Source organism: Oscarella lobularis, chromosome 19 (genome assembly GCF_947507565.1).
Source record: "Oscarella lobularis chromosome 19, ooOscLobu1.1, whole genome shotgun sequence".
NCBI lineage: Eukaryota > Metazoa > Porifera > Homoscleromorpha > Homosclerophorida > Oscarellidae > Oscarella > Oscarella lobularis.
The window spans coordinates 529506-556366 of NC_089193.1; the positions used below are offsets into that span (position 1 = coordinate 529506).

General features: G+C 40.7%; 4 protein-coding genes and 4 long non-coding RNA genes across 10 annotated transcripts; 4 read left to right on the top strand and 4 right to left on the bottom strand.

The window, feature by feature from the left end:
* Positions 1 to 106: 106 nt before the first annotated feature.
* On the bottom strand, positions 107 to 1631 carry LOC136198387 (uncharacterized). 2 transcript variants are annotated; one of them, XR_010672780.1, is made up of 4 exons: positions 1237 to 1631; positions 842 to 1172; positions 589 to 786; positions 107 to 532 (listed from the first exon to the last, which is right to left on the bottom strand). It is a non-coding gene; the product is annotated as an uncharacterized lncRNA (long non-coding RNA). The 2 variants fall into 2 exon arrangements; XR_010672779.1 differs by having other exon boundaries at positions 842 to 1631.
* A 2732-nt stretch (positions 1632 to 4363) lies between these two features.
* Positions 4364 to 4894, bottom strand: LOC136198394 (uncharacterized). Its single transcript, XR_010672787.1, has 3 exons — positions 4664 to 4894; positions 4517 to 4587; positions 4364 to 4472 (listed from the first exon to the last, which is right to left on the bottom strand). It is a non-coding gene; the product is annotated as an uncharacterized lncRNA (long non-coding RNA).
* A 1071-nt stretch (positions 4895 to 5965) lies between these two features.
* LOC136198378 (dual specificity protein kinase shkC-like) lies at positions 5966 to 8272 on the top strand. Its single transcript, XM_065988327.1, has 9 exons — positions 5966 to 6136; positions 6187 to 6288; positions 6344 to 6409; positions 6465 to 6527; positions 6578 to 6664; positions 6715 to 6790; positions 6840 to 6914; positions 6965 to 7140; positions 7195 to 8272. The coding sequence occupies exons 8-9, from the start codon at positions 7044 to 7046 to the stop codon at positions 8022 to 8024; spliced, it is 927 nt and encodes a 308-aa protein (XP_065844399.1). The 5' UTR covers positions 5966 to 6136; positions 6187 to 6288; positions 6344 to 6409; positions 6465 to 6527; positions 6578 to 6664; positions 6715 to 6790; positions 6840 to 6914; positions 6965 to 7043; the 3' UTR covers positions 8025 to 8272.
* A 2077-nt stretch (positions 8273 to 10349) lies between these two features.
* Positions 10350 to 11399, bottom strand: LOC136198408 (uncharacterized). Its single transcript, XR_010672800.1, has 5 exons — positions 11210 to 11399; positions 11061 to 11131; positions 10845 to 11005; positions 10575 to 10771; positions 10350 to 10529 (listed from the first exon to the last, which is right to left on the bottom strand). It is a non-coding gene; the product is annotated as an uncharacterized lncRNA (long non-coding RNA).
* A 77-nt stretch (positions 11400 to 11476) lies between these two features.
* Positions 11477 to 14780, top strand: LOC136198367 (uncharacterized). Its single transcript, XM_065988297.1, has 11 exons — positions 11477 to 12041; positions 12090 to 12238; positions 12286 to 12468; positions 12516 to 12672; positions 12723 to 12915; positions 12977 to 13018; positions 13086 to 13148; positions 13203 to 13289; positions 13347 to 13409; positions 13459 to 13655; positions 13718 to 14780. The coding sequence occupies exons 1-11, from the start codon at positions 11477 to 11479 to the stop codon at positions 14545 to 14547; spliced, it is 2529 nt and encodes an 842-aa protein (XP_065844369.1). The 3' UTR covers positions 14548 to 14780.
* A 1132-nt stretch (positions 14781 to 15912) lies between these two features.
* LOC136198369 (uncharacterized) lies at positions 15913 to 19060 on the top strand. The gene is made up of 10 exons (XM_065988301.1): positions 15913 to 16484; positions 16533 to 16681; positions 16728 to 16910; positions 16959 to 17103; positions 17155 to 17347; positions 17410 to 17463; positions 17544 to 17606; positions 17657 to 17752; positions 17803 to 17978; positions 18035 to 19060. The coding sequence occupies exons 1-10, from the start codon at positions 15920 to 15922 to the stop codon at positions 18862 to 18864; spliced, it is 2454 nt and encodes an 817-aa protein (XP_065844373.1). The 5' UTR covers positions 15913 to 15919; the 3' UTR covers positions 18865 to 19060.
* A 345-nt stretch (positions 19061 to 19405) lies between these two features.
* LOC136198280 (uncharacterized) lies at positions 19406 to 20793 on the bottom strand. Of its 2 annotated transcripts, XR_010672728.1 has the most exons (4): positions 20370 to 20793; positions 20223 to 20306; positions 20087 to 20142; positions 19406 to 20033 (listed from the first exon to the last, which is right to left on the bottom strand). It is a non-coding gene; the product is annotated as an uncharacterized lncRNA (long non-coding RNA). The 2 variants fall into 2 exon arrangements; XR_010672727.1 differs by having other exon boundaries at positions 20223 to 20793.
* An 823-nt stretch (positions 20794 to 21616) lies between these two features.
* On the top strand, positions 21617 to 22438 carry LOC136198640 (uncharacterized). Its single transcript, XM_065988646.1, has 4 exons — positions 21617 to 21810; positions 21859 to 22007; positions 22055 to 22237; positions 22286 to 22438. The coding sequence occupies exons 1-4, from the start codon at positions 21681 to 21683 to the stop codon at positions 22436 to 22438; spliced, it is 615 nt and encodes a 204-aa protein (XP_065844718.1). The 5' UTR covers positions 21617 to 21680.
* The last annotated feature ends 4423 nt before the right edge of the window (positions 22439 to 26861 follow it).

Genomic DNA, 26861 nt, shown 5'->3' on the forward strand with positions numbered 1-26861 from the left:
ATACGAGAAAAACCGTTCACCCTATCCGGACATACAGGCCAGCAAAGATTAAGAATACTCTTGAAAAATATTAATGATGTGTTGTAACACGCGAAAGAACAGCAATTCGTTAAAACATTTATTATTAATAAATTACCAAAACAAGACAACTAAAATCTGTAAAATATTTCTCAAGAAGTAACGCTAGCAAAGCACACATAAAATTTCAACCTTGTCTTATCCTTCCTTAGACCTCCGCTCCATTCCTAAACAAATTGTCTAACCAATATAATTTTCTTCGTAGAATTCTGGCCAACTACCCTTTCTCTTAGGTCTCCTGTTTACCAAAAATTAGGCATCTCTAATTAAAAAAAGAATTCCATTTGAATATGATAACTGCAGTATAGCCCAATTAAAAAAAAGACCATGAAAAAGACCTCGTCGCACCGCTGAGTCTTCCTCCTGCCACAACAAAAGAAGCAAAGCCACTAACATTCAAAGAATAACTTAGGCACTTATCTGATCCTCTTCAATCCCACTCAAACAAACTACCCTACAAATCGAGCACGGATTGTAAACTAGAACCTGGAAAATTCCAAAGTATCTCACCTAGTATAGTACTTGCCTTTGAGATGCTTTCATTCCCAATCATTTTCCTTCTTCGTCCAAGTATATAAAGAAGATATAGGAACTCAGGTGAAGATGTGTCACAGCTTCTGAGGAAAGGCTTTCACGGTTGAATGGCGTAACGCTGCCGGTCAGGAATAATTTGGAGACGCCTACGGTCGTAAAAGTGATTCAATTAGTCTAAATAATATAATCAAATCAAACTCTGAAATAGATTATATTAATTTTAGAGAACCCTATTATCTGCCAAAATTTGCTCCATCAAATCTCTTCTAATTGGTAATTACGTGCCGCCTGAAGACGAGACCCTATTAATAACATTCACAAACCGAAAAAGAGAGAAAGGGGGCCCCTCCTCTCTTTCTCTCTTTCTACTCTCTCTAATACATCAGATTCTTGTCTTCGTCGCTTGCAACCATTCGTAACTTGTCCAATTGATCACTAGAGGTCTATTTGGCTTCTTCGTCGAAGCCGAATCAACGATTTCGCTGCACTATTCACTTTCCGCGAGAAAAAGTGCTTCACCGAGAAAACACGTCGACAACCGAGACGATCTGTGTCTCATTCTATGATGCAATCAAACGGGCTCAATCTAGAACATTCTGTGAAACACACAAAGAAAAGATGAACCTTTACTGCGCGTGCGCACTGGTTGTCAGAGTAATGGCGTGGCTTCGTCAAATACTTGGCAAAAACGACTCCCCCTAAGACGACTCTCAAACCATCGCACCCGAGAAACGGCGTTCTCATGAATGCGCATTGGTCGACGATCATCTTCATCTCTTCGGTGGCTCCGATGGATCAAAATTATTTCCCCGCGATGAAATCTTTGTGATGAATGTTCGAAGAGCGGAAAGAAGTGGATTCGTCGATTGACTCGAGGTCGAACGATTCCTCCACCTTGTAGGGGAGCACGATGTGTTGTCATCGACAAGATGATCTACTCATACGGGGGATACACAGAAGAAGGTCGTCGCCTGGGAATCGTTTATCGTCTCGATCCGAAGAAAATGGAATGGATCGAAGTAGCTGTAGTGTATGTTAGTTAATACTAAGGAGCTCACTTACATTGTCATACCCTTAGGCACACCCCTAAGTGTTCCCTATATATGTCATGCACATATCTATAGTCAAATAGACTAACGTTCTCACCTGTACTGAGCTCCGACACCAACAGTAGCGACGCCTATCAGAGGAAAGAAACCGCACGAACGCTCATTCTGCTGTTTGTGTGCGATTGGATCAAGAATGGTCATGTTTGGGGGAGTGAGCGAAAAGAAGATTCCTCGTGATCAACTCCAGTCTGGGGCAACTCAGGATAAATACAACTGTAGTAATGATATTTATGAATTTCGACTTGAAGAGGGAAATGAAAAAGGTGACTCGATTTAATATCCATTTAATCATAATTTGAAATATAAACTAGGAATGTGGTTCGATTTGGAATTAAGTGGAACACGACCAAAACCACTTGTTGCCGCTGCCATGGCAACCATTGACGAGCATCGAGCATTTCTTCATGGAAGGGACATGGAGAATGAATCTCACTCTATTTTAATAGATTTAAATCGCAAGGTAAACCTGCGTAGTTAAATAATAGATATGTTTAGCAATATTTTTAGTTGTGGACAATTATTGATTTCAATGTGAAGCCATCACCAAGACAGCATCATACAATTTGTCAAATCGTGACAGAAGGATTAAAAGACGAATCAATTTGTCTACTCGTTGGTGGTCTAATGGTCGACGAAACACATTCTGACTATGTTTACGTTCTCGATTGTGACAATTCCACATCATATCAGGTTGTTATAATTTTAATTTTATTGAATTTTTAATGATTATTTTTTAAAGATGGACGTCGATCCGCAATTTGGAAAAGTTATGTGGCACACATGTCATTGTGTGCAGAACGAAGACAAGACTACTGACGTCATTGTCTCTGGTGGTGTTGACTCCACCTCCTCCTCTTGGCCGTATTCGTTCCGGCTTATTCTTAGCGATTTTCCTCTTGGAAACGTGCTGTATTTTGTTATCAACATCTAAATAATGAATTTTGCAGACGTGAAGAACGAGCCGTACATGAAAATTAGACAAGAAATTCTCTCGTCGCGACGGGCGTCAGTTCGTGCAGCAACTTTATCTCCGCGCCTTTCACTTCCAAGTGACAGAGAAGATATTGAAATGATGCAACGCGAGCTCGAGCATTAGCGACGAAGGTGCTCTGAATTGACCGAAGAAAAATCGTTTATCAGGTTATATATTATCTTGTATACTATTGTAAAGTATAACATAATTATTTGTCTTTTAGAAATGAACTGGTATCTGTCCAAAGTCTCCTGCAAAAAAGAAATCATTCAACTTAGGCTAGGTTTTTTGTGAATATTGTTTTCTTTTTAAATACTATATATCATTTAAATCAGACGTCAGGAATCGCATATCTTCATCAGATTCGTCCTCGACCCTACGTCCACGGCGACATCCGTTCGTCGAATGTTCTCGTAACACGAGACATGAAGGTGAAAATAGGTGATTTAGGAGCGGCGCACATTATCGAGAGTTCTCTGTCCGCTGGTCCAATGAGCCCTCCTTATCTCGCTCCAGAAAGAGCGCCGCTGTCTGGCGGCACTGCCACTTCGAGCACGTTGAGTAGCGACGTGTACAGCATGGGCGTTTCGTTACTTGAAATATTCACGGGTGTGGGTCCTATTCCAGAAGAGAGGCACACTCAGTTGGGTCTTCTCGCTGATCGTTTCAATTTATTCGTACTCTGCAGTCGTTTAATAAGTCGCGATCTTGCTAAACGATTGTCAGCACAAACGTGTTTTGAAACGCTCAAAATTTATTTTGGTCAACATGAAAAGCGTTTGTCTGAACGTGAACTTGTAACAGCAAAACGATTGGTTAATGGGGTGTTTGAGAAAGACACTCACAAAGTCATTCTCTTCAATATTTCCTTGAACTGACGTTCAGTTTTCATTTTAAAGTTTGCCGATTTTTGTAACGTGGAAAGATACTCTTCAAAACGTGCACGATATTTTTTATAATATGTCAAAGAATTTGCCTGTTTTTTTTGTGCTGCCTTGCCTTTCTATATTATTTGTTCTTTGTTTATATTTGGTAGTATTTTCGATTTTATATTAGCGCTACTGGTTTGCCTAGCTTTTTAATTTCATCTTGATTATACTGTATAGAGAACCGACAACTGTTTAATGCCTCAATGTACAAAGATATAACTACTCTTAATTAATTAATTGTAAGAGGTATGGGAGCGTCCTCGTTGTAACTGCTCATACAATGCATGAATACACTCATTTGCATTTTTTACTTTGTTTTATTCATTCATAAGTCATTTGCTTCCTTTCCTTAATTATCCGAACGAGTTACTGCGTCTGAGATATTACTCCTTTACATATGATCCCCGACTGCCCGCATGTCCGGGTAGGGTAAACGAGTAAAACCGTTTACCCAAGCCGGACATACGGGCCACTGAAGTTTTGAGACACGCGAGAGAACAGCATTTTGTTCTAACCTTCATTATCAAATTACCAAAGTTAGACAACAAAATTCAAATACTTTTACTAAAAAAATTTCACCAGCGAACACAAATAAATTACCTTCGGGTTTTTTCGTCCCCCAATGACTAAGAGAGAATTTCTAATTAAAACAATGAATTATCTTTGATTACGAAGAGTCCTTGCCTTGAGATGTTTTCATTCCACATCCCAAGTATATGAAGATTCACGTAGAAACTCAAGTAGGGATATGCGTCACACAGGTGAGAAATGGCATTCACCGTTTGACAGCGAGACGCTTGTGAGGAATGAATTGAAAACGCGCACGGAAGTGAGATTGATTCAATTAGTCTAAATAATAAAATAAATTCAAACTCTGAAGTAGATTATAATACCATTAGATCTGTAGAAAATAGCTCTGAAAACTCTTCTTTTCCATCATTGTATGCCGCCTGAAAACGAGACCCTAAAAATAACTTTCACAAACCAAAAAAGAGAGAAAGGAGCCCCACGTCTCTTTCTCTCTGTCTACTCTCTCATACCTCAGATTCTTGTCTTCGTCGCTCGCCACCGTTTGTAAATTGTCCAATTGATCTTTAGATGGTGCATTTGGCTTCTTCGTCGACGCCGAATTAACGATTTCGCTGCACAATTCTGTTTCGACGAGAAAATTTGCTTCAACGAGAAAACAGGTCGGCATTTAGACGATCTATGTCTCATTTGATGATGTAATCGAACGGACTCAATCCAGAACATTCCGTGAAACACACAAAGAAAAGATGAACCTTTATTGCGCGTGCGCACTGGTTGTCAGAGTCATGGCTTCGCTTCGTCAAATACTTCGCAAAAACGACTCCTCCGACGGCGACTCTCAAACCATCGCACCCGAGAAACGGCGTTTTCATGAATGCGCATTGGTCGACGATCATCTTCATCTCTTCGGTGGCCACGATGGATCAAAATACGTTCTCCGCAATGAAATCTTTGTGATGAATGTTCGAAGAGCGGAAAAGAAGTGGATCCGTCGATTGACTCGTGGTAGAACGATTCCTCCACCTTGTTGGGGAGCACGATGTGTTGTCATCGACAAGATGATCTACTCATACGGGGGAAGAACAAAAGAGGGTCGTTGCCTGGGAATCGTTTATCGTCTCGATCCGAAGAAAATGGAATGGATCGAAGTAGGGACGCCTATCGGAGGAAAGAAACCGCACGAACGCACACGATGTTGTTGGTGTGCGATTGGATCAAGAATGATCATGTTTGGGGGAGGGAGCGAAAAGAAGATTCCTCGTGATCAACTCCAGTCTGGGGCAACTCAGAATATTAACAAGTGGAGTAATGATATTTATGAATTTCGACTTGAAGAGGTAAATGAAAAAGGTGACTCGATTTAATATCAATTTGATAATAATTTGAAATATGAACTAGGAATGTGGTTGGATTTGGAATTAAGTGGAACACGACCAAAACCACTTGTTGTCGCTGCTATGGCAACCATTGACGAGCATCGAGCATTACTTCATGGAAGGGACGTGGAGAATGAATCTCACTCTATTTTAATATATTTAAATCTCAAAGTAAACCTGCGTAGTTAAATAATAGATATTTTTAGCAAAATTTTTAGTTGTGGGCAATCATTGATTTCAATGTGAAACCATCAACAAGACACAACCATGCAATTTGTCAAATCGTGACAGAAGGATTAGAAGACGAATCAATTTGTCTTCTCGTTGGTGGTAAAATGGTCGACAAAACAAATTCTGACTATGTTTACGTTCTGGATTGTGACAATTCCAAAGCATATCCGGTTGTTATAATTTTACTTATATTGAATTTTTAATGCTTATTTGTAAAGATGGACGTCAATCCACAATTGGGAAAAGTTATGTGGCACACATGTCATTGTGTGCAGAACGAAGACAAGACTACTGGCGTCATTGTCTCTGGTGGTGCTGACTCCACCTCCTCTTGGCCGTATTCGTTCCGGCCTATTCTTAGCGATTTTCATCTTGGTAACGTGCTGTATTTATTTTTATCAACGTCTAAATAATAAATTTTGCAGACGTGAAGAACGAGCCGTACATTAAAATTAAACGAGAAATTCTTTTGTCGAGACGGGCGTCAGTTCGTGCAGCAACTTCATCTCCGCGTCTTTCACTTCCAAGTGACAGAGAAGATATTGAAATGATGCAACGTGAGCTCGAGCATTTGCGACGCAGGTGCTCTGAATTGACCGAAGAAAAATCGTCTATCAAGTTATATATTATGTTGTATACTATCGTAAAGTATAACGTAATTCTTTGTGTAATTTCAATAATAACGTGAATTTTTTGCTCCCAGAGAAGAACTGACCTCTTCTCATCGTCTTGTTGAGCGCAAAGACGGAGAAATTGAACAGATCAGGTTATCTTTTGAAAGTAACAAATAAATTTGGTTTCAGCTTTTAATTATAGGCAGGACTTGGCGTCTTTTCAAACAGAAGCATCTATTGCTCAACGTCGTCTTGAACAGGAAAAAGCCCAGCAGATTTCTTCCATTCAGTAGCCCCACAAATGAGTTCTGCCAATAGTGTATATTTTCATTGTTTTAGACAGCAATTCGCCACGTTACAACGGCTTGCACAGGATAAAGACGGCGCCATTACTCGCATAAGCTCATTGAAAATGGTTTCTAATAATCGAAATAATAAGTGTGTTTTATTTTTTTTAATTATAGGCAAGAATTGGCGTCTGTTCATAGAGAAGCATCTTTGGCTCAGCGTCTTAAAGACGAAGGAATTTCTTCCATCAGGTTCCAAAGAAAAATACATAATATGACTTTAAAAAATTTCTTCTTTGTAGGGAGGAACTGACGTCAGTGCAACGACACCGTAGTGTTGCATTGACACGCTGCGAAACCCTTGAAGCATCTCCTGACGAGATGAAGCAACGCCTCGACAAGTTCACTGACGTGTTGAACATTAGTCCAGACGAAGTTCACCTGTCAAGCCAAATACTCGGTTCAGGATCTTTTGCAGGTGAATGTCATAATTAGGTATTTATTTAAATTTAATATTGCGTACATCACTAAGGCGTTTCCGTGGGCCAATGGCGCGGAATGAGAGTCGCCGTGAAGAAAATTCACGACCTCATCACAAGTCAACGCAACGTGGCAATGTTTCGACGAGAAGTTCTCGTATGCAGTCGACTCCATCATCCCAATATAATGATCGTATGTGGAGCGGTCATAACCGAAGGATCTCCTCTCCAAATCGTCATGGAATTACTCGAAGGATCCGTCAGTGAAGTCATCGACGCCGCCCACGCATCCGGATCCTATTTGACCAATTACGAGCAGCTGTCTATTGCCATGGATATGACGTCAGGTATATCGTATCTTCATCAGATTCGTCCTCGACCCTACGTCCACGGCGACATTCGTCCGTCAAATGTTCTCGTCACGAGAGATATGAAAGTAAAAGTGGGTGACTTGGGAGCGGCTTATATTATCGAGAGCTCTCTGTCCGCTTGTCCAATGAGTCCTCCTTATCTCGCTCCAGAAAGGTTGCCTGAGTCTGGCAGTCCTGCCACTTCGAGCACGTTGAATAGTGACGTGAACAGCGTGGGCGTGTCATTAATTGAGATCTTCACGGGTGTGGGTCCTATTCCAGAGGAGAGGCAGACTCAGCTTGATGCTCTTGCTAGTCGTCCTGATTTATTCATGCTTTGCTCTCGCTTGATTGGTCGTAATTCCGCCAATCGAATGTCAGCACAAATGTGCTTCGAAACGCTAAAAGTTAATTTTGTCGAACATGAAAGGGGTTTAACAGCTGAAAAAATTCTCACAGCAAATAGAATAGTTAGTGGTGTTTTTGAGGGAGACACTCATAAGGTCATCCTTCAAAAAATATCCCTCGATTGAACGTTTATGTGTACTTTGTTTCCTCTCTTTGATGTTTCTCCGGCATTTCTCTAGACTTTTATATTGGTAGGTGTTTCGCGAATACTATTTTCAAGCTAACTTTATTTTGTATTTCTCTGTTTATGAATACTCTTTCTCAACGAAAAATGATTTTTTTAATTATTTTATTCGACTGACAAAATGCGCGTATGTCTTTAAAGTTTAATTTTTTTTTGTAACTCGTAATTTTTCTAAATAAATTCCAACCTCTTTGCTTCGTTAATTAATTAACTTGACTCGAGGTAATTTGCTAACACTGGGAGGACATGTGTGCCTATTGTTGGGAGCCCGTATATCCGTGTATGGTAAACAGCTTTTGAAGAAAAATACGAGAAAAACCGTTTACCCTACCCGGACATACGGGCCATCGAAGATTGGGAATACTCTTGAAAATATTAATGATGTGTTGTAACACGCGAAAGAACAGCAATTCGTTAAAACATTTATTATTAATAAATTACCAAAACAAGACAACTAAAATCTGTAAAATATTTCTCAAGAAGTAACGCTAGCAAAGCACACATAAAATTTCAACCTTGTCTTATCCTTCCTTAGACCTCCGCCCCAATCCTAAACAAATTGTCTAACCAATATAATTTTCTTCTTAGAATTCTGGCCAACTACCCTTTCTCTTAGGTCTCCTGATTATCAAAAATTAGACATCTGTAATTAAAAAAAGAATTCGATTTTAATACGATAACTGCAGTATAGCCCAATCAAAAAAAACGACCATGAAAAAGGCCTCGTCGCACCGCTGAGTCTTCCTCCTGCCACAACAAAAGAAGCAAAGCCACTAACATCTAAAGAATAACTTAGGCAGTTATCTGATCCTCTTCAATCCCACTCAAACAAACTACCCTATAAATCGAGCACGGATTGTAAACTAGAACCTGGATAATTCCAAAGTATCTCACCTAGCATAGTACTTGCCTTTGAGATGCTTTCATTCTTAATCATTTTCCTTCTTCGTCCAAGTATATAAAAAAGATATAGGAACTCGGTTGGGGATGTGTCACAGCTCGTGAGGAAGGGCTTTCACGGCTGGATAGCGTAACGCTGGTAAGGAATAATTTGGAGACGCCTTCGGCCGTAAAAGTGATTCAATTAGTCTAAATAATATAATCAAATTAAACTCTGAAATAGATTATATTAATTTTAGAGAACCCTATTATCTGCCAAAATTTGCTTCATCAAATCTCTTCTAATTTATAATTACGTGCCGCCTGAAGACGAGACCCTATTAATAACATTCACAAACCGAAAAAGAGAGAAAGGAGCCCCTCCTCTCTTTCTCTCTTTCTACTCTCTCTCTAAAAAATTCGACTCTTTTTTGTGCTGCCCTGCCCTTCTATGTTATTTCTTTTTTGTTTGTTTTTGGTGATATTTTCGATTTTATATTAGTGCAACTGGTTTGACTTTCTTTTTAATTTCATCTTTATTATGCTGTATAGGGAAACGACAACTGTTTATAGCCTCAATGTATAAAGATGTACCTGCTCTTTATTAATTGTAAGAGATAATACTCCTTTATTATATGATCCCCGATCCGGGTAGGGTAAACCACTTTTCCAGAAAAAGCGAGCAAAAACCGTTTACCCTACCAGGACATACGTTTGAGATACGCGAGAGAACAGCATTTTGTTCTAGCTTTTATTATTAAATTCCAGAAGTTAGACAACAAAATTCATAAAACTTTTACTAAACAATTTACTCCAGCTAACACAATTATATTTCGATAAATTACCTTCGGTATCTTTTCCTTACTAAACAATTTCTGTGACATCTCTAAAACATTCTGAGGATCGCCCCACCCATCATAGAATAGTACGGGCCCTCACCATCATTCCTTCCGGTTCTTGCGTCCACCAATGGCTTAGAGAATTTCTAACTAAAATAATGAATTAGCTCTGATTACGAAGAGTCAGGGGCACATACTGCATGCACTGTAGAATGAAAAGACGACCATTCAATAATCCCTTACGATACCGCTGAGTTATTCTACTTCCATGAAGAAAGAAGAAAGCAAACGAACATTCTAGGCTCTTATGTGATAAACGAGTCGACGTATTTATTCTGCACAGCACCACCACCTCCAACTTTCCTCCCACTATAACAAACAACCCAATAAAACTACAGAATACACTTGAACCTGGCACATATCACAAAGTATTTCATCTAGCGCAGTCCTAGCCACGGGATATTTTTCTTTCGCATTCCGCATTGCCCTTATTCGCCGCGGAGTATATGAAAAAGACATGACAACAGCAATTCGTTTATTAAAAATAAATTACCAAACCTAGGTGACTGTAGTTAGTAAATTAATTCTTAACAAGGTTAACACACATAATTAAAAGTACATTTCCTTCGTAGACCTCCCCCAATTCCCAAACGAATTGCCTAACCAACATAACTATTAACCATCCTTTCTCTTGGTTCTCCCGTCCACCAAAAATTAGGCAAATTTCACTAAAAAACGACTTGATTTAAATATGATAAATCTTTAGCACATACTGCACGCATAGTCAAATTATAGAGAACGACCATGTAAAAACTCCTCATAGGACAGCTGAGTCTTCCTCCTGCCACAACAAATAAAGCAAACCAACTGACCCACAAAAAACAATCTATGCACTTATCTGATGCTTCACAGGCAACGTGCCTCATATGACGCAACCGCTCCAACGTCTCTCCCACTCAAACAAACCACCCTATGAAACGAACATGAATTTTAACACTAGAGCGTGGTGAATTCCAAAGTATCCCACCTATCATAGTCCTTACCTTGAGATGTTTTCATTCCCAATCCCAAGTATATGAAGAATCAAGAAGAAACTGAAGTAGGAATGCGTCACAGGTGAGAAATGGCTTTCACGGTTTGACAGCGAGACGCTTGTGAGAAATGAATTGGAAACGCACACGGCCGTGAGATTGATTCAATTAGTCTAAATAAAAAAATAAAATCAAACTCTGAAGTAGATTATAATAATTTTAGGCAACCATTAGATTTGTAGAAAATAGCTCTGAAAACTTTTCTTTTCCATCATTGTATGCCGCCTGAAGACGAGACCCTATTAATAACGTTCACAAACCGAAAAAGAGAGAAAGGGGCCCCTCCTCTTTTTCTCTCTGTCTACTCTCTCTCATACCTCAGATTCTTGTCTTCGTCGCTCGCGCCCATTCATAAGTTGTCCAATTGATCTTTGGCGGTCAATTCGGCTTCTTCGTCGACGCCGAATCGACGATTTCGCTGCACAATTCTGTTTCTAAGAGAAAAAATTGCTTCGCCAAAGAAACAGGTCGACAACCAGGACGATCTGTGTCTCATTCGACGATGCAATCGAACGGGCTCAATGCAGAAAATTATGCGAAAGATAAGATGAACCTACTGCGCGTGCGCACTGGTTGCCAGAGAAATGGATTGGATTCGTCGAATACTTCGAAAAAACGACTCCCCTGATGAACACTCCCCAGCCATCTCACCTGAGAAGCGGTATGCTCATGAATGCGCGTTTGTCGACGATCATCTTCATCTCTTTGGTGGCTTCGATGGATCAAAACACTTTCCCCGCAATGAAATCTTGGTGTTGAATGTTCGAAGAGCGGAAAAGAAGTGGATCCGTCGATTGACTCGAGGTCGAACGATTCCTCCACCTTGTAGGGGAGCACGATGTGTTGTCATCGACAAGATGATCTTCTCATACGGGGGAAGAACAAAAGAGGGTCGTCGCCTGGGAATCGTTTATCGTCTTGATCCAAAGAAAATAGAATGGATCGAAGTAGCGACGCCTATCGGAGGAAAGAATCCGCACGAGCGCTCCGAATGCTGTTTGTGTTCGATTGGATCAAGATTGATCATGTTTGGGGGAGAGAGCGAAAAGAAGATTTCTCGTGATCAACTCCAGTCTGGAGCAACTCAGGATGAATACGATTGGAGTAATGATATTTATGAATTTCGACTTGAAGAGGGAAATGAAGAAGGTGACTCGATTCAATATCAATTTGATAGTAATTTAAAATATAAACTAGGAATGTGGTTGGATTTGGAATTAAGTGGAACACGACCTAAACCACTTGTTGCCGCTGCCATGGCAGCCATTGACGAGCATCGAGCATTACTTCATGGAAGGGACGTGGTGTTTGAATCTCACTCTATTTTAATAAATTTAAATCTCAAAGTAAACCTGCGTAGTTAAATAATAAATCTGTTTAGCATTATTTTTAGTTGTGGACAATCATTGATTTCAATGTGAAACCATCACCAAGACGGAAACATGCAATTTGTCATTTAGTGACAGGAGGATTAGAAGACGAATCAATTTGTCTTCTCGTTGGTGGTCGAATGCTCGACGAAACAAATTCTGACAATGTTTACGTTCTGGATTGTAACAATTCCAAAGCATATCAGGTTGTTATAATTTTACTTTCATTGATTTTTAATGAAAATTTGTAAAGATGGACATCGATCCACAATTGGGAAAAGTTTGTGGTCACACATGTCATTGTGTGCAGAACGACGACAAGACTACTGCCGTCATTGTCTCTGGTGGTGTTTACTCCACCTCCTCTTGGCCGTTATCGTTCCGGCCTATTCTTAGCGATTTTCATCTTGGTAACGTGCTGTATTTATTTTTATCAACGTCTAAATAATAAATTTTGCAGACGTGAAGAGCGAGACGTACATGAAAATTAAACGAGATATTCTCTCGTCGAGACGGGCGTTAGTTCGTGCAGCAACTTCATCTCCGCGTCTTTCACTTCTAAGTGACAGAGAAGATGTTGAAATGATGCAACGCGAGCTGGAGCATTTGCGACGAAGGTGCTCTGAATTGACCGAAGAAAAATCCTCCATCAGGTTATTTATTATGTTGTATACTATTGTAAAAGATAAGGCCCTCTTTTTTTTTGGTTTTTAGAAAGGAACTAGCGTCTGCCCAAGGAGAAATGACTCAAATAAGGTTAATTAAATCCTTTTGATTTTTGTTATCACTTTAAATACTCTGTGTCATTTAAATGTGATTTTAGAGAAGAACTGACCTCTTCCCATCGTCTTGTTGAGCGTAAAGACGGAGAAATGGGACTGATCAGGTAATACATTGAAAATAAAAATAACCTAATTTGGTTTTGGCTTCTAAAATACAGGAGAGAATTGGTCTCTGTTCAAGGTGAAGCGTCTATAGCTCACCGTCGTCTTGAACAGCAAAAAGACGAGCAGATTGCTTCTATTAGGTTTTGAAGAGATTTTTATTCAGGCGGTATTTAATATATTTTTTGGGTCTACCCTAGGCAAGAACTGTCCTCTTGTCACCGCCTTGTACAGCGTAAAGATGAAGACATAGCTCATATCAGGTTATTGAAAGTACTACTTAGCAATGTTTGTTAATCTTATATTTTTCAGGGAGGAACTCTTCACATCTCAACGCCTTGTCGAACAAAAAGATGAAGAAATTGCAGTTTCTTTGATGCGCTATGAAGCCCTAGAGGCGTCTCGTGACGAGATAAAAGGAAACCTCGACGCATTCACTGACGTGCTAAACATCAATTCCGATGCAGTGCATCTCTCAGATAAAAGTCTTGGCTCGGGATCATTTGCAGGTAGACACACTATAGATTGTGATTCATATTTAAAACTAATAACGCTTAAATAAATCAATCAGGCGTTTCTGTTGGGCGTTGGCGCGAAATGCGAGTCGCCGTCAAAAAAATTCACGAGCTCATCATAAGTCAACGCAACGAAGCAATGTTCAAACGAGAAGTTCTCGTATGCAGTCGTCTCCACCATCCCAATATCATGGTCGTATGTGGAGCGGTCGTGACCGAAGGAGCACCCCTTCAAATCGTCATGGAACTACTCGAGGGATCGGTCAGCGAAGTCATCGACGCCGCTCACGCTTCCAGGTCCTATCTGTCCATTTACGAGCAGCTGTCTATTGCCATGGATATGACGTCAGGAATCGCATATCTTCATCAGATTCGTCCTCGATCCTACGTCCACGGTGACATCCGCCCGTCGAATGTTCTCGTAACACGAGACATGAAGGTGAAAATAGGTGATTTAGGAGCGGCGCACATTATCGAGAGTTCTCTGTCCGCTGGTCCAATGAGCCCTCCTTATCTCGCTCCAGAAAGAGCGCCGCTGTCTGGCGGCACTGCCACTTCGAGCACGTTGAGTAGCGACGTGTACAGCATGGGCGTTTCATTACTTGAAATATTCACGGGTGTGGGTCCTATTCCAGAAGAGAGGCACACTCAGTTGGGTCTTCTCGCTGATCGTTCCAATTTATTCGTACTCTGCAGTCGTTTAATAAGTCGCGATCCTGCTAAACGATTGTCAGCACAAACGTGTTTTGAAACGCTCAAAATTTATTTTGGTCAACATGAAAAGCGTTTGTCTGAACGTGAACTTGTAACAGCAAAACGATTGGTTAATGGGGTGTTTGAGAAAGACAATCACAAAGTCATTCTCCTCAATATTTCCTTGAACTAACGTTCAGTTTTCATTTTAAAGTTTGCCGTTTTGTGTAACGTGGAAAGATACTCTTCAAAACGTGCACTATATATTTTTTAAATATGTCAAAGAATTTGCCAGTTTTTTTGTGCTGCCTTGCCCTTCTATATTATTTGTTCTTTGTTTATATTTGGTAGTATTTTTGATTTTATATTAGTGCTACTGGTTTGCCTTGCTTTTTAATTTCATCTTGATTAGACTGTATAGAGAAACGACAACTGTTTAATGCCTCAATGTACAAAGATATAACTACTCTTAATTAATTGTAAGAGGTATGGGAACGTCCTCGTTGTAACTGCTCATACAATGCATGAATACACTCAGTTGCATTTTTTGCTTTGTTTTATTCATTCATAAGTCATTTGCTTACTTTCCTTAATTATCGGGACGAGTTACTGCGTCTGAGATATTACTCCTTTACATATGATCCCCGACTACCCGCATGTCCGGGTAGGGTAAACGAGTAAAACCGTTTAACCTACCCAGACATACGGGCCACTGAAGTTTTGAGACACGCGAGAGAACAGCATTTTGTTCTAACCTTCATTATCAAATTACCGAAGTTAGACAACAAAATTGATAAACTTTTACTAAAAAATTTTCACCAGCTAACACAAATAAAATACCTTCGGTATCTTCTGGTTATTGCGTCCCCCAATAACTTAGAGAAAATTTCTAATTAAAATAATGAATTAGCTTTGATTACGAAGAGTCCTTGCCTTGAGATGTTTTCATTCCAAATCGCAAGTATATGAAGATTCACGAAGAAACTCAAGTAGGGATATGCGTCACACAGGTGAGAAATGGCTTTCACGGTTTGACAGCGAGACGCTTGTGAGGAATGAATTGAAAACGCACACGGAAGTGAGATTGATTCAATTACTCTAAATAATAAAATAAATTCAAACTCTGAAGTAGATTATAATACCATTAGATCCGTAGAAAATAGCTCTGAAAACTCTTCTTTTCCATCATTGTATGCCTCCTGAAGATGAGACCCTAAAAATAACTTTCACAAACCGAAAAAGAGAGAAAGGGGCCCCACCTCTCTTTCTCTCTGTCTACTCTCTCATACCTCAGATTCTTGTCTTCGTCGCTCGCTACCGTTCGAAAATTCTCCAATTGATCTTTAGAGGCCTATTTGGCTTCTTCGTCGACGCCGAATTAACGATTTCGCTGCACAATTCTGTTTCGACAAGAAAATTTGCTTCACCGAGAAAACAGGTCGGCAACCAGGACGATCTGTGTCTCATTTGATGATGTAATCGAACGGGCTCAATCCAGAACATTCCGTGAAACACACAAAGAAAAGATGAACCTTTACTGCGCGTGCGCACTGGTTGTCAGAGTAATGGCGTGGCTTCGTCAAATACTTCGCAAAAACGACTCCTCCGACGGCGACTCTCAAACCATTCAACCCGACAAACGGCGTTATCATGAATGCGCGTTGGTCGACGATCATCTTCATCTCTTCGGTGGCTTCGGTGGATCAAAATACTTTCCCCGCAATGAAATCCTTGTGACGAATGTTCGAAAAGGGGAGAAGAAATGGATCCGTCGATTGACTCGAGGTCGAACGATTCCTCCCCCTTGTACGGGAGCACGATGTGTTGTCATCGACAAGATGATATACTCATACGGGGGAAGAACATTAGAGGGTCGTCGCTTGGGAATCTTTTATCGTCTCGATCCCAAGAAAATGGAATGGATCGAAGTAGCGACGCCTATTGGAGGAAAGAAACCGCACGAACGTTCATCATGCTGTTTGTGTGCGATTGGATCAAGAATGATCGTGTTTGGAGGAATGAGCGAAAAGAAGATTCCTCGTGATCAACTCCAGTCTGGGGCAACTCAGGAAAAATACGATTGGAGTAATGAGATTTATGAATTTCGACTTAAAGAGGGAAATGAAAAAGGTGACTCGATTTAATATCAATTTGATGATAATTTGAAATATGAACTAGGAATGTGGTTCGATTTGGAATTAAGTGGAACACGACCAAAACCACTTGTTGCCGCTGCCATGGCAACCATTGACGAGCATCGAACATTACTTCATGGAAGGGACCTAGAGAATGAATCTCACTCTTTTCTAATTGATTTAAATCGCAAAGTAAACCTGCGTAGTTAAATAATAGGTTTTTTAGCAATATTTTTAGATGTGGTCAATCATTGATTTCAATGTGAAACTATCACCAAGACAATACCATACAATTTGTCAAATCGTGACAGAAGGATTAGAAGACGAATCAATTTGTCTTCTCGTTGGTGGTCGAATGGTCGACATAACAAATTCTGACTATGTTTACGTTCTGGATTGTGAAAATTCCAAAGCATATCCGGTAGTTATAATTTTACTTTTATTAAATTTTTAATGATTATTTGTAAAGATGGACGTCGATCCACAATTGGGAAAAGTTATGTGGCACACATGTCATTGTGTGCAGAACGAAAACAAGACTACAGACATCATTGTGTGTGGTGGTCTCAATTGGGATTTGTCATTCAGGCCTATTTTAAGCTTCTTTTGTCTTGGTAAATATATTTTAATTGATTTATGGACGTTTAGTGGATCATGTTTTGCAGACGTGAAAAACGAGCCGTACATGAAAATTAAACGAGATATTCTCTCGTCGAGACGGGCGTCAGTTCGTCCAGCAACTTCAATTTCGCGTCTTTCACTTCCAAGTGACAGAGAAAATATTGAAACGATGCAACGCGAGCTCGAGCATTTGCGACGAAGGTGCTCTGACTTGACCGAAGAAAAATCGTTTATCAGGTAATTTTAGATGTTATGTTGTACACTATTTTGTAGTTTAACGTTTTTTTTTTGTCTTTTAGAAATGAACTGGTCTCTGCCCGAAGTCTACTGCAAAAAGAAATCACTCAAATTAGGTTAGTTATTTTCGTAAATATTGTTTATCTTTGATTTCACTTTTTAATTTGAATCGTATTGTGAATTTTTTGGCTTTCAGAGAAGAACTGACCTCTTCTCATCGTCTTGTTGAGCGCAAAGACGGAGAAAATGCGCAGATCAGGTTATTTATTGAAATTAATAAATAAATTTTGTTTTAGCTTTTAATTATAGGCAAGAATTGGCGTCTGTTCATAGAGAGGCATCTTTGGCTCAGCGTCGCCTTGAGCAGCAAATTTGCTATAAAGACGAACAAATTTCTTCCATCAGGTTCCAAAGAAAAATGCATAACATAACTTTAAAAATTTTCTTTTTTGTAGGGAGGAACTGACGTCAGTGCAACGCCACCGTAGTGTTGCATTGACACGCTGCGAAACCCTTGAAGCATCTCGTGACGAGATGAAGCGACGCCTCGACGAGTTCACTGACGTATTGAACATTAGTCCAGACGAAGTTCACCTGTCAAGCCAAAACCTCGGTTCAGGATCTTTTGCAGGTGAATGTCATAAATATTGTTATCTATTTAAATTTAATATTGCGTATATGACTAAGGCGTTTCCGTGGGCCAATGGCGCGGAAAGAGAGTCGCCGTGAAGAAAATTCACGAGCTCATTACAAGTCAACGCAACGTGGCAATGTTTCGACGAGAAGTCCTCGTATGCAGTCGACTCCATCATCCCAACATATTGGTCGTATGTGGAGCTGTCATAACCGAAGGATCTCCTCTCCAAATCGTCATGGAATTACTCGAAGGATCCGTCAGTGAAGTCATCGACGCCGCCCACGCATCCAGATCCTATTTGACCAATTACGAGCAGCTGTCTATTGCCATGGATATGACGTCAGGTATATCGTATCTTCATCAGATTCGTCCTCGACCCTACGTCCACGGCGACATTCGTCCGTCAAATGTTCTCGTCACGAGAGATATGAAAGTAAAAGTGGGTGACTTGGGTGCGGCTCATATTATCGAGAGTTCTCTGTCCGCTGGTCCAATGAGCCCTCCTTATCTCGCTCCAGAAAGGTTTTCTGAGTCTGGCAGTCCTGCCACTTCGAGCACGTTGAATAGTGACGTGTACAGCGTGGGCGTGTCGTTACTTGAGATATTCACGGGTGTGGGTCCTATTCCAGAGGAGAGGCAGACTCAGCTTGATGCTCTTGCTAGTCGTCCTGATTTATTCATGCTTTGCTCTCGCTTGATTGGTCGTAATCCCGCCAATCGAATGTCAGCACAAAGGTGCTTTGAAACGCTAAAAGTTAATTTTGTCGAACATGAAAGGGGTTTAACAGCTGAAAACATTCTCACAGCAAAGAGAATAGTTAGTGGTGTTTTTGAGGGAGACACTCATAGGGTCGTCCTCCAAAAAATATCTATCGATTGAACGTCTACTTTGTTTCCTGTCTTTGATGTTTCCCCGCCATTTCTCTAGATTTCTATATTTGTGATTTTGGTACTTGTTTGACGAAAATATTTTTAACATAACTTTTTTGGGTTTGTTTCTGCTGATGAATATTTTTCTCGACAGAAATTGATTTTGTTTATCATCTTTATTTGACCGCCAAAGTGCGTTTTACGTATGTCTCTAACGTTAATATTTTTAGAAGTTTTCATTTTGCTTTTTTTAGTTTCCTAAATATATTGGTTACCTTATTGCATAGTTATCTTTACCCGAGAGAAATTACTGCCACTGGGAAAATACGTGTTTGCCTTTTGTTGGGAGCCCGTATGTCTGGGTAGGGTAATTACGTAAACAGCTTTTCCAGAAAAAAAACAGAAAGCGTTTACCTTATCCAGACATTCGGGCCACCCAAGTATTAAAGACACGTTTTAAAAATATTCTATGATCTGTTGATACACGCGAGATAACAGTAATTTGTTGAAAGTTTATTAATTAATAATAATTTACCAAAACTAGGCAACTAATAATTTGTAAATTGCTTCTTAATTAACATGTAGCGCCAGCCAAACACACAAAAAATGAAAATACTGTCTAATCCTTAGACCTCAGCCCAATTTCTAAACAATTTGCCTAACCGATATAGATCTTTTTTCAGATTTAGCTAACTATTGTGGAATTCCGCCCAACCACCCTTTCTTCAATTCAAAAAAGAGTTTGATTTGAATATGATTATTCAAGAGCACATACACTGCACGCATGGTCAAAATGTAAAGAACAACCTTGCAAAAATTCCTCATCGCACCGCTAATTCTTCGTCCTGCCACAACAAAAGAAGCAAAGCCACTGACATTCACAGAATAACTTGGGCACTTATCTGATCCATCACAGGTAACATTCCTCCAATGACGTAACGACTCCAACGACCATCCCACTTAGAGAAACCCTATAAAATGAGCACGGATTCTAAACTAGAACCATTCCAAAGTACCCCACCTATCATAGTCCTTGCCTTGAGATGTTTTAATTTTAATCATTAATTTCCCTTCTCCGTCCATGTATATAAAAAGATACAGGAACTCGGGAGGAATCGGTTGGACAGCCCAACGCCTTTGACGATTAAATTTGGAAGCTGTAAAAGTGATTCAATTAGTCTAAATAATAAAATCAAACTCTGAAGTATATTAAATTAGTTTTAGGCAACCACATTATCTGCAGAAAATAAATCCAGAAAATATTTTCTATTCCATCTTTGTATGCCGCCTAAAGACGAGACCCTATTAATAACGTTCAGAAACCGAAAAAAAGAGAAAGGGGCCCCTCCTCTCTTTCTCTCCGTCTACCAGATGTCTATTCTCTTTCCGGCAGGGGCGTCGCGTCGATTTTTAGTTTTGCCCGGCTTATAGAAAGAGATTAGTTTGCGCCCGCTTCGCGGGCGCAAAAATTTTTTTGACCACGCCCACTTGTGCAATGGTTTCGTCAATGTTTACCGTAAATACTTAGAAAATGAGGAATTTCAAACAGAAATTGTTTTGGCTCGGTTTATCTAGCTAAAAATATTTTTATTTTGGAAAATATTGGCCCGGCTCGGGCCGGGCCGGCCGGGCCGGTGGCGACGCCCCTGTTTCGTACCTCAGATTCTTGTCTTCGTAGCTCACCACCATTCATAAGTTGTCCAATTGATGTTTTGTGGTCTATTTGGCTTCTTCGTCGACGCCGAATTAACGATTTCGCTGCACAATTCAGTTTCTACGAGAAAAAATTGCTTCACAGAGAAAACAGATCGGCAACCGAGACGATTTGTGTCTCATTTGACGATCGATGCAATCGAACTTGCTCAATCCAGAACATTCCGTGAAACACACGAAGAAAAGATGAACCTTTACTGCGCGTGCGCACTGGTTGTCAGAGTAATGGCTTCGTTTCGTCAAATACTTCGCAAAAACGACTCCCCCGACGACGACTCTCGAACCATTCAACCCGAGAAACGGGATTCTCATGAATGCGCGTTGGTCGACGATCATCTTCATCTCTTCGGTGGCCGCGATGGATCAAAATACGTTCCCCGCAATGAAATCTTTGTAATGAATGTTCGAAGAGCGGAAAAGAAGTGGATCCGTCGATTGACTCGAGGTCGAACGATTCCTCCACCTTGTTATGGAGCACGATATGTTGTCATCGACAAGATGATCTACTCATACGGGGGAAGAACAGAAGAGGGTCGTCGCCTGGGAATCGTTTATCGTCTCGATCCGAAGAAAATGGAATGGATCGAAGTATACAGTGGCGTCGCCACCGGCCCGGTTGGCCCGGCGCGAGCCGGGCCAATGTTTTCCAAAATAAAAAATATTTTTAGCAAGATAAACCGAGCCAAAATAAAATCTGCTAGAAAGGACATTGCATACGCGTACGATCATAGTGAAACCCGAAAGTTGGGCTTCCCGGACATAGCTACGGTATGTTCGAAGTTCGACATAAAGTCCGACTCCGACAGTTTGGTCGATTTGAGTATAATAAAGTTTTCTAATGATACAACAGAAAGAGCACGTGCATCGAACAAAGTGAACATAATTAATGATTCTTCATTCTCTAAGTATTTACGCTAAATATACATGAAACCTAATCGCAAAAGTGGGCGTGGTCGAAAAATTTTTCGCGCCCGCCAAGCGGGCGCAAAACAACTCCCTCTATAAGCCCGGCCGAACGAAAGATCGACGCGACGCCCCTGAGTAGCGACGCCTATCGGAGGAAAGAAACCGCACAAACGCTCATTGTGCTGTTTGTGTGCGATTGGATCAAGAATGATCATGTTTGGGGGAGGGAGCAAAGAGAAGATTCCTCGTGATCAACTCCAGTCTGGGGCAACTCAAGATATTAACAACTGGAGTAATGATATTTATGAATTTCGACTTGAAGAGGGAAATGAAAAAGGTTACTCGATTTAATATCAATTGAATAATAATTTGAAATATAAACTAGGAATGTGGTTGGATTTGGAATTAAGTGGAACACGACCAAAACCACTTGTTTTCGCTGCCACGGCAACCATTGACGAGCATCGAGCATTACTTCATGGAAGGGACGTGGAGAATGAATCTCACTCTATTTTAATAAATTTAAATCGCAAAGTAAACCTGCGTAGTTTAATAATAAATCTGTTTAGCAATATTTTTAGTTGTGGACAATCATTGATTTCAATGTGAAACCATCACCAAGACATCGCCATACAATTTGTCATTTAGTGGCAGAAGGATTAGAAGACGAATCAATTTGTCTTTTCGTTGGTGGTCAAATGGTCGACAAAACAAATTCTGACTATGTTTACGTTCTTGATTGTGACAATTCCAAAGCATATCCGGTTGGTATAATTTTACTTTAATTAAATTTTTAATGATTATTTGTATAGATGGACGTCGATCCACAATTGGGAAAAGTTATGTTGCACACATGTCATTGTGTGCAGAACGAAGACAAGACTACTGACGTCATTGTCTGCGGTGGTGTCGATTGGGATTGGTCATATAAGCCTATTTTAAGCTGCTTTTGTCTTGTTAAATAAATTTTAATTAAGTTAGGGACGTTTAATGAATCATGTTTTGCCGACGTGAAAAACGAGCCGTACATGAAAATTAAACGAGATATTCTCTCGTCGAGACGGGCGTCAGTTTGTGCAGCAACTTCATCTCCGCGTCTTTCGCTTCTAAGTGACAGAGAAGATATTGAAATGATGCAACGCGAGCTCGAGCATTTGCGACGAAGGTGCTCTGAATTGACCGAAGAAAAATCGTCTATCAGGTTATATATTATGTTGTACTCAGAAGAGCTAAAGAAACTGACTCAGATGCAAAACCGTTTATGCCACCATGGCAAATTCTGGGTTCAATTACTAGGACCAAAGAAGCAATGTTGATCACCGCTAGTATTGAGAAAGATAAGGATAACAGCAAAATTGAAAAAAAAACAGAAAATGGGTGAGGCCCCTTTGAGGCTTATAGTACCGCCCGGGCCACGAGACTTTTGCTCGCAGCTGCCGCTGAGAATATCGCCCGAGCGTATATTTCTAATCGAAATTAAACAAGTTTGTAAGCTAGCTTTTGGTCGTCGGAGCAAAGCATTTGACTTACGACAGCGGAGAGACAAACGTCGAAAGAGCTACGATTTATTCAGCTCTTTCACGGTAGGGAACGAATGACACGCGTCGACCACATCGTCTCAATGTAGATTGTCACAATACGTTTAAGGCAAATCAATCAACTCGCGAATAGACTTACTTTTCGTCGACCTTTACCCCTTCTACCATTACAGACGTCAAATGTCACGTGACGGCTACCAAAATAATTTTTACTTGTTAACACTTATTCTAGCAAACCAATTGGTAGTGAACCAAAGCAACGTCAGCAGTTATTTATTAACTAAGAAAATATTAATAGATTTTTGAGTTATTTTAATTACCTCTATTTATTTTTGCACATAGGAAGAACTCCACACCTCATACCCACTGCGCTCGCCATTGCCTTCATGACTAAATTTCCGAAAGATTAGCGGATCTGCACTTGCGACTGACGAGCCTGAGTGTACGCACAAGGACAACAATGCGGTCTTTTCGTAAGCTCGAGGAGAGAGCGAGAGGTGTCAATCTCGATGACTTTATTACCTGAAGAGATGCCAATACCTAGTCTTATCGATAGGACGCTGCCCTTGTGAAAGGAACTACTTCGCTATCTGAGGAGCGGCGTCTGCCGCTTCATAAAGAAGTCAGCAGACGACTTGAGACAGTTTCGTCATCGTAGCTGGCTTATAATGATCCAATGACGGAAATTTATTCGCTGTTTTTCCAGGCAGCTCTTAGCGGATTCACTACGTTCAACTTGTTTCTTCAACGAGAAGATCCTCTTCTGCCGTTTCTGTATGCGCAAATGGAGCAATTCTTGCTGAATTAGCGACGAAACTATGTGAAGTTCGCGTTGTACATGCTGCAAAGACCGACATCTCTTCTCTGCAGTTTGACTTAAGAGCGAACCAGAACTCAGGTGTGAAGCATTTTCCTTTTGAATTGGATCCCTAATGGAGCCGACCACCAGAGTTGTACGGGTGAAGCCCGTATAACGGCGGAGGGAGGCTCTCTCAAACGTGATCTTAGGACCGGAAGTGTCTGTATGTCTGTCTGTCTGTGTGTCTGTTCGCTCCGTATTGTGACGTCACATAAGAAAAACCCTCACTTTGTAAAGCGCATGCGTGACATAGGGCCGAAAACGGTGAACCGAAAAAGGCGATTTACGGCGCGAATAAAGCGTTTTTTCTTTCATAATCGGAAAAAATGCGTAGAAACCCTTATTTCCAATTGATCTGTGCTATTTTCCGCGTTATAAATGCGCTGAGAAACCGAAACGACAGTTTTGATTGTCACGCTCTGACGTCACAATCAAAAGTATCCAGTCACATGTACAGTATATGGGTGGGTATGTACGCGTGTACGGGTAACAGGAAATATGACCCGTACACATGCATAGGTCCTCCTCAAATACAGAGCACATTATCAAATACAGTGCAGTGCGTGCCAGCATAAATGGCCAAACGGGTCTTTTAGTAGCGCGCGAGGAATTCAGAGCGTAGTTTACATTTGGCGTAGTTTTGACGTTTGATCGTCACTTCAAGGATTTCCAATGAAGTCTAGCATTTCTATTTACGTCTATTTTGTAAGAAAACGGTTTTGATTTCACCGCAGACAACGTTTCTATACGTTTTGCTAAGAACACAGAAAAGTTCGTTTTTTTCCAGTTTCAAACAACATATGACGGCTTTCATAAACTCATCTGTCACTTTATACCATTTTCTAAAACTTCATTATCTTTGATTTTCAATACAGTAATTCGGTGGAAAGAAACGGATGTCACGTGACGTAAATAGAAATGCATTTTTTCCGTTAGGGATCAAGTTAGAAAGAAACTCACTCTATAAATGGCTTCTCACGTGCATTGTTTAGAAATTTATTATCGGCGAATTTGAAAATGTTCTTTCCTTTACAAAATTAGCGCGCGCTAAACTTGCAAAGAATTTAAATCTTTGGGAGTACGTCCTACAAAAGTCAAACTGACATCCCTGTTTAAAATAGGCATTAGAGTGATTTTCGTTGACACACAGTGACACTGTATGTCTCTCAGCGAGTGATCTACAGTGATCTTAGCGCGCGTTTTGTGGCCATTTATGCTGGCACGCACTGTACTGTACGTCAGAAAAGCGCCTAATTAGGAAAACACAGCAATCATGCAAGTACTGTATTTACAGTATGTAGGTAGGACTGAGCTGTACTAGTAGTAGCTAACGGCTGTAATGACAACGTGAATATGTGACAGCATAAAAACTATGACGTCACACTATGTTATGCACTCGCGTACGGTAAGCGATGGGAGGCTTTGCATGATGGCAACACGGTGAACACCGGGCCATCATTCTCTAGTGGAGCCGACCACCGCAGTTGTACGGGGTGACAAACGCAGTTTGGGAGCCCGTATAACGGCGGAGGGAGGCTCTCTCAAACGTGATCTCAAGGCCGGAAGTGTCTGTATGTATGTATGTACGTCTGTTCGGTACCAGAGCCGTATATAGAGAGAGCTGCGACATCATTGCGCACGCTAGCCCATCACGTGGTATTTTGAACGCCATTTTGTGTCCAACTGTTCTTGCTTAGAACATCGATAGGCACAGCAGAAAGACAGACTTTGTTTTTGAAACAAAACGGAGCAGTAGGATTATCGTAAACGAGAGAAATTGAAGACCGCGCGCTAGAGAGTTGGACACAAAATGGCGTCCATGAAGTCACGTGATTAATTAGGATGTCGCAGCTCTCTCTATATACGGCTCTGTTCGGTACAGTATTGTGACGTCACATAGGAAAACCCTTACTTTGTAAAGCGCATGCGCGAAATGGGGCCCAAAACGGTGACCCGAAAAAGGCGATTTACGGTGCGAATAAAGCGTTTTTTCTTTCCTAAACTGAAAAAATGCTTAGAAACCCCTGTAACAAATTGTTCGGTGGTATTTTCCTTTTTATAAATGCGCTGAGAAGGCGAAACGACGGTTTTGGTTGTCACACTCTGACGTCACAATCAAAAGTATCCTCTCATCATGTACAGTACGTGGGTGAGTATGTACGCGTGTACGGGTAACAGGAAATATGTCCCGTACACATGCATAGGTCCTCCCAATACAGAGCACTTTATCAAATACGGTACCGGTACATCAGAAAAGCGCCAAATTAGGAAAACATTGCAATCATGCAACTATTTACAGTATGTAGGTAGGACTGAGCGGTAATAGCTAACGGCTGTAATGACCACGTGAATATGTGACAACATAAAAATTATGGAGCCGACCACCGCAGTTGTACGGGGTGGCAAACGCAGTTTGCGAGCCCGTATAACGGCGAGGGAGGCTCTCTCAAACGTGATCTCAAGGCCGGAAGTGTCTGTATGTATGTCTGTTCGAGACGCTGTATTGTGACGTCACATAAGAAAAACCCTTACTTTGTAAAGCGCATGCGCAAAATGGGACCCAAAACGGTGACCCGAAAAAGGCGATTTACTGCGCGAATAAAGCGTTTTTTCTTTCATAAACGGAAAAAATGATTAGAAACCCCTTTTTCCAATTGATCTGTGCTATTTTCCGTGTTATAAATGCGCTGAGAAACCGAAACGACAGTTTTGATTGTCACGCTCTGACGTCACAATCAAAAGTATCCACTCATGTACAGTATGTGGGTGGGTATGTACGCGTGTACGGGTAACAGGAAATATGACCCGTACACATGCATAGGTCCTCCTCAAATTATCAAATACACTGTACGTCAGAAAAGCGCCTAATTAGGAAAACATTGCAATCATGCAAGTATTTACAGTATGTAGGTAGGACTGAGCTGTAGTAATGACCACGTGAATATGTGACAACATAATTAAAAATTATGACGTCACACTATGGTATGCACT

Excerpts from the sequence above, each read along its gene's own strand:
- LOC136198640 (XM_065988646.1), top strand. The coding sequence starts at position 21,681 with ATGATCATGTTTGGGGGAGGGAGCAAAGAGAAGATTCCTCGTGATCAA. Across the intron at positions 21,811-21,858 it reads TGAAGAGGGAAATGAAAAAG|GAATGTGGTTGGATTTGGAA; the intron begins GTTACTCGATTT and ends AATATAAACTAG. Across the intron at positions 22,008-22,054 it reads TAATAAATTTAAATCGCAAA|TTGTGGACAATCATTGATTT; the intron begins GTAAACCTGCGT and ends CAATATTTTTAG.
- LOC136198369 (XM_065988301.1), top strand. The coding sequence starts at position 15,920 with ATGGCGTGGCTTCGTCAAATACTTCGCAAAAACGACTCCTCCGACGGC. Across the intron at positions 17,348-17,409 it reads GAAGAAAAATCGTTTATCAG|AAATGAACTGGTCTCTGCCC; the intron begins GTAATTTTAGAT and ends TTTGTCTTTTAG. Across the intron at positions 17,464-17,543 it reads AAAGAAATCACTCAAATTAG|AGAAGAACTGACCTCTTCTC; the intron begins GTTAGTTATTTT and ends TTTGGCTTTCAG.
- LOC136198378 (XM_065988327.1), top strand. The coding sequence starts at position 7,044 with ATGAAGCAACGCCTCGACAAGTTCACTGACGTGTTGAACATTAGTCCA. Across the intron at positions 7,141-7,194 it reads CGGTTCAGGATCTTTTGCAG|GCGTTTCCGTGGGCCAATGG; the intron begins GTGAATGTCATA and ends TACATCACTAAG.
- LOC136198367 (XM_065988297.1), top strand. The coding sequence starts at position 11,477 with ATGGATTGGATTCGTCGAATACTTCGAAAAAACGACTCCCCTGATGAA. Across the intron at positions 12,469-12,515 it reads ACAATTCCAAAGCATATCAG|ATGGACATCGATCCACAATT; the intron begins GTTGTTATAATT and ends AAATTTGTAAAG. Across the intron at positions 13,656-13,717 it reads TGGCTCGGGATCATTTGCAG|GCGTTTCTGTTGGGCGTTGG; the intron begins GTAGACACACTA and ends TAAATCAATCAG.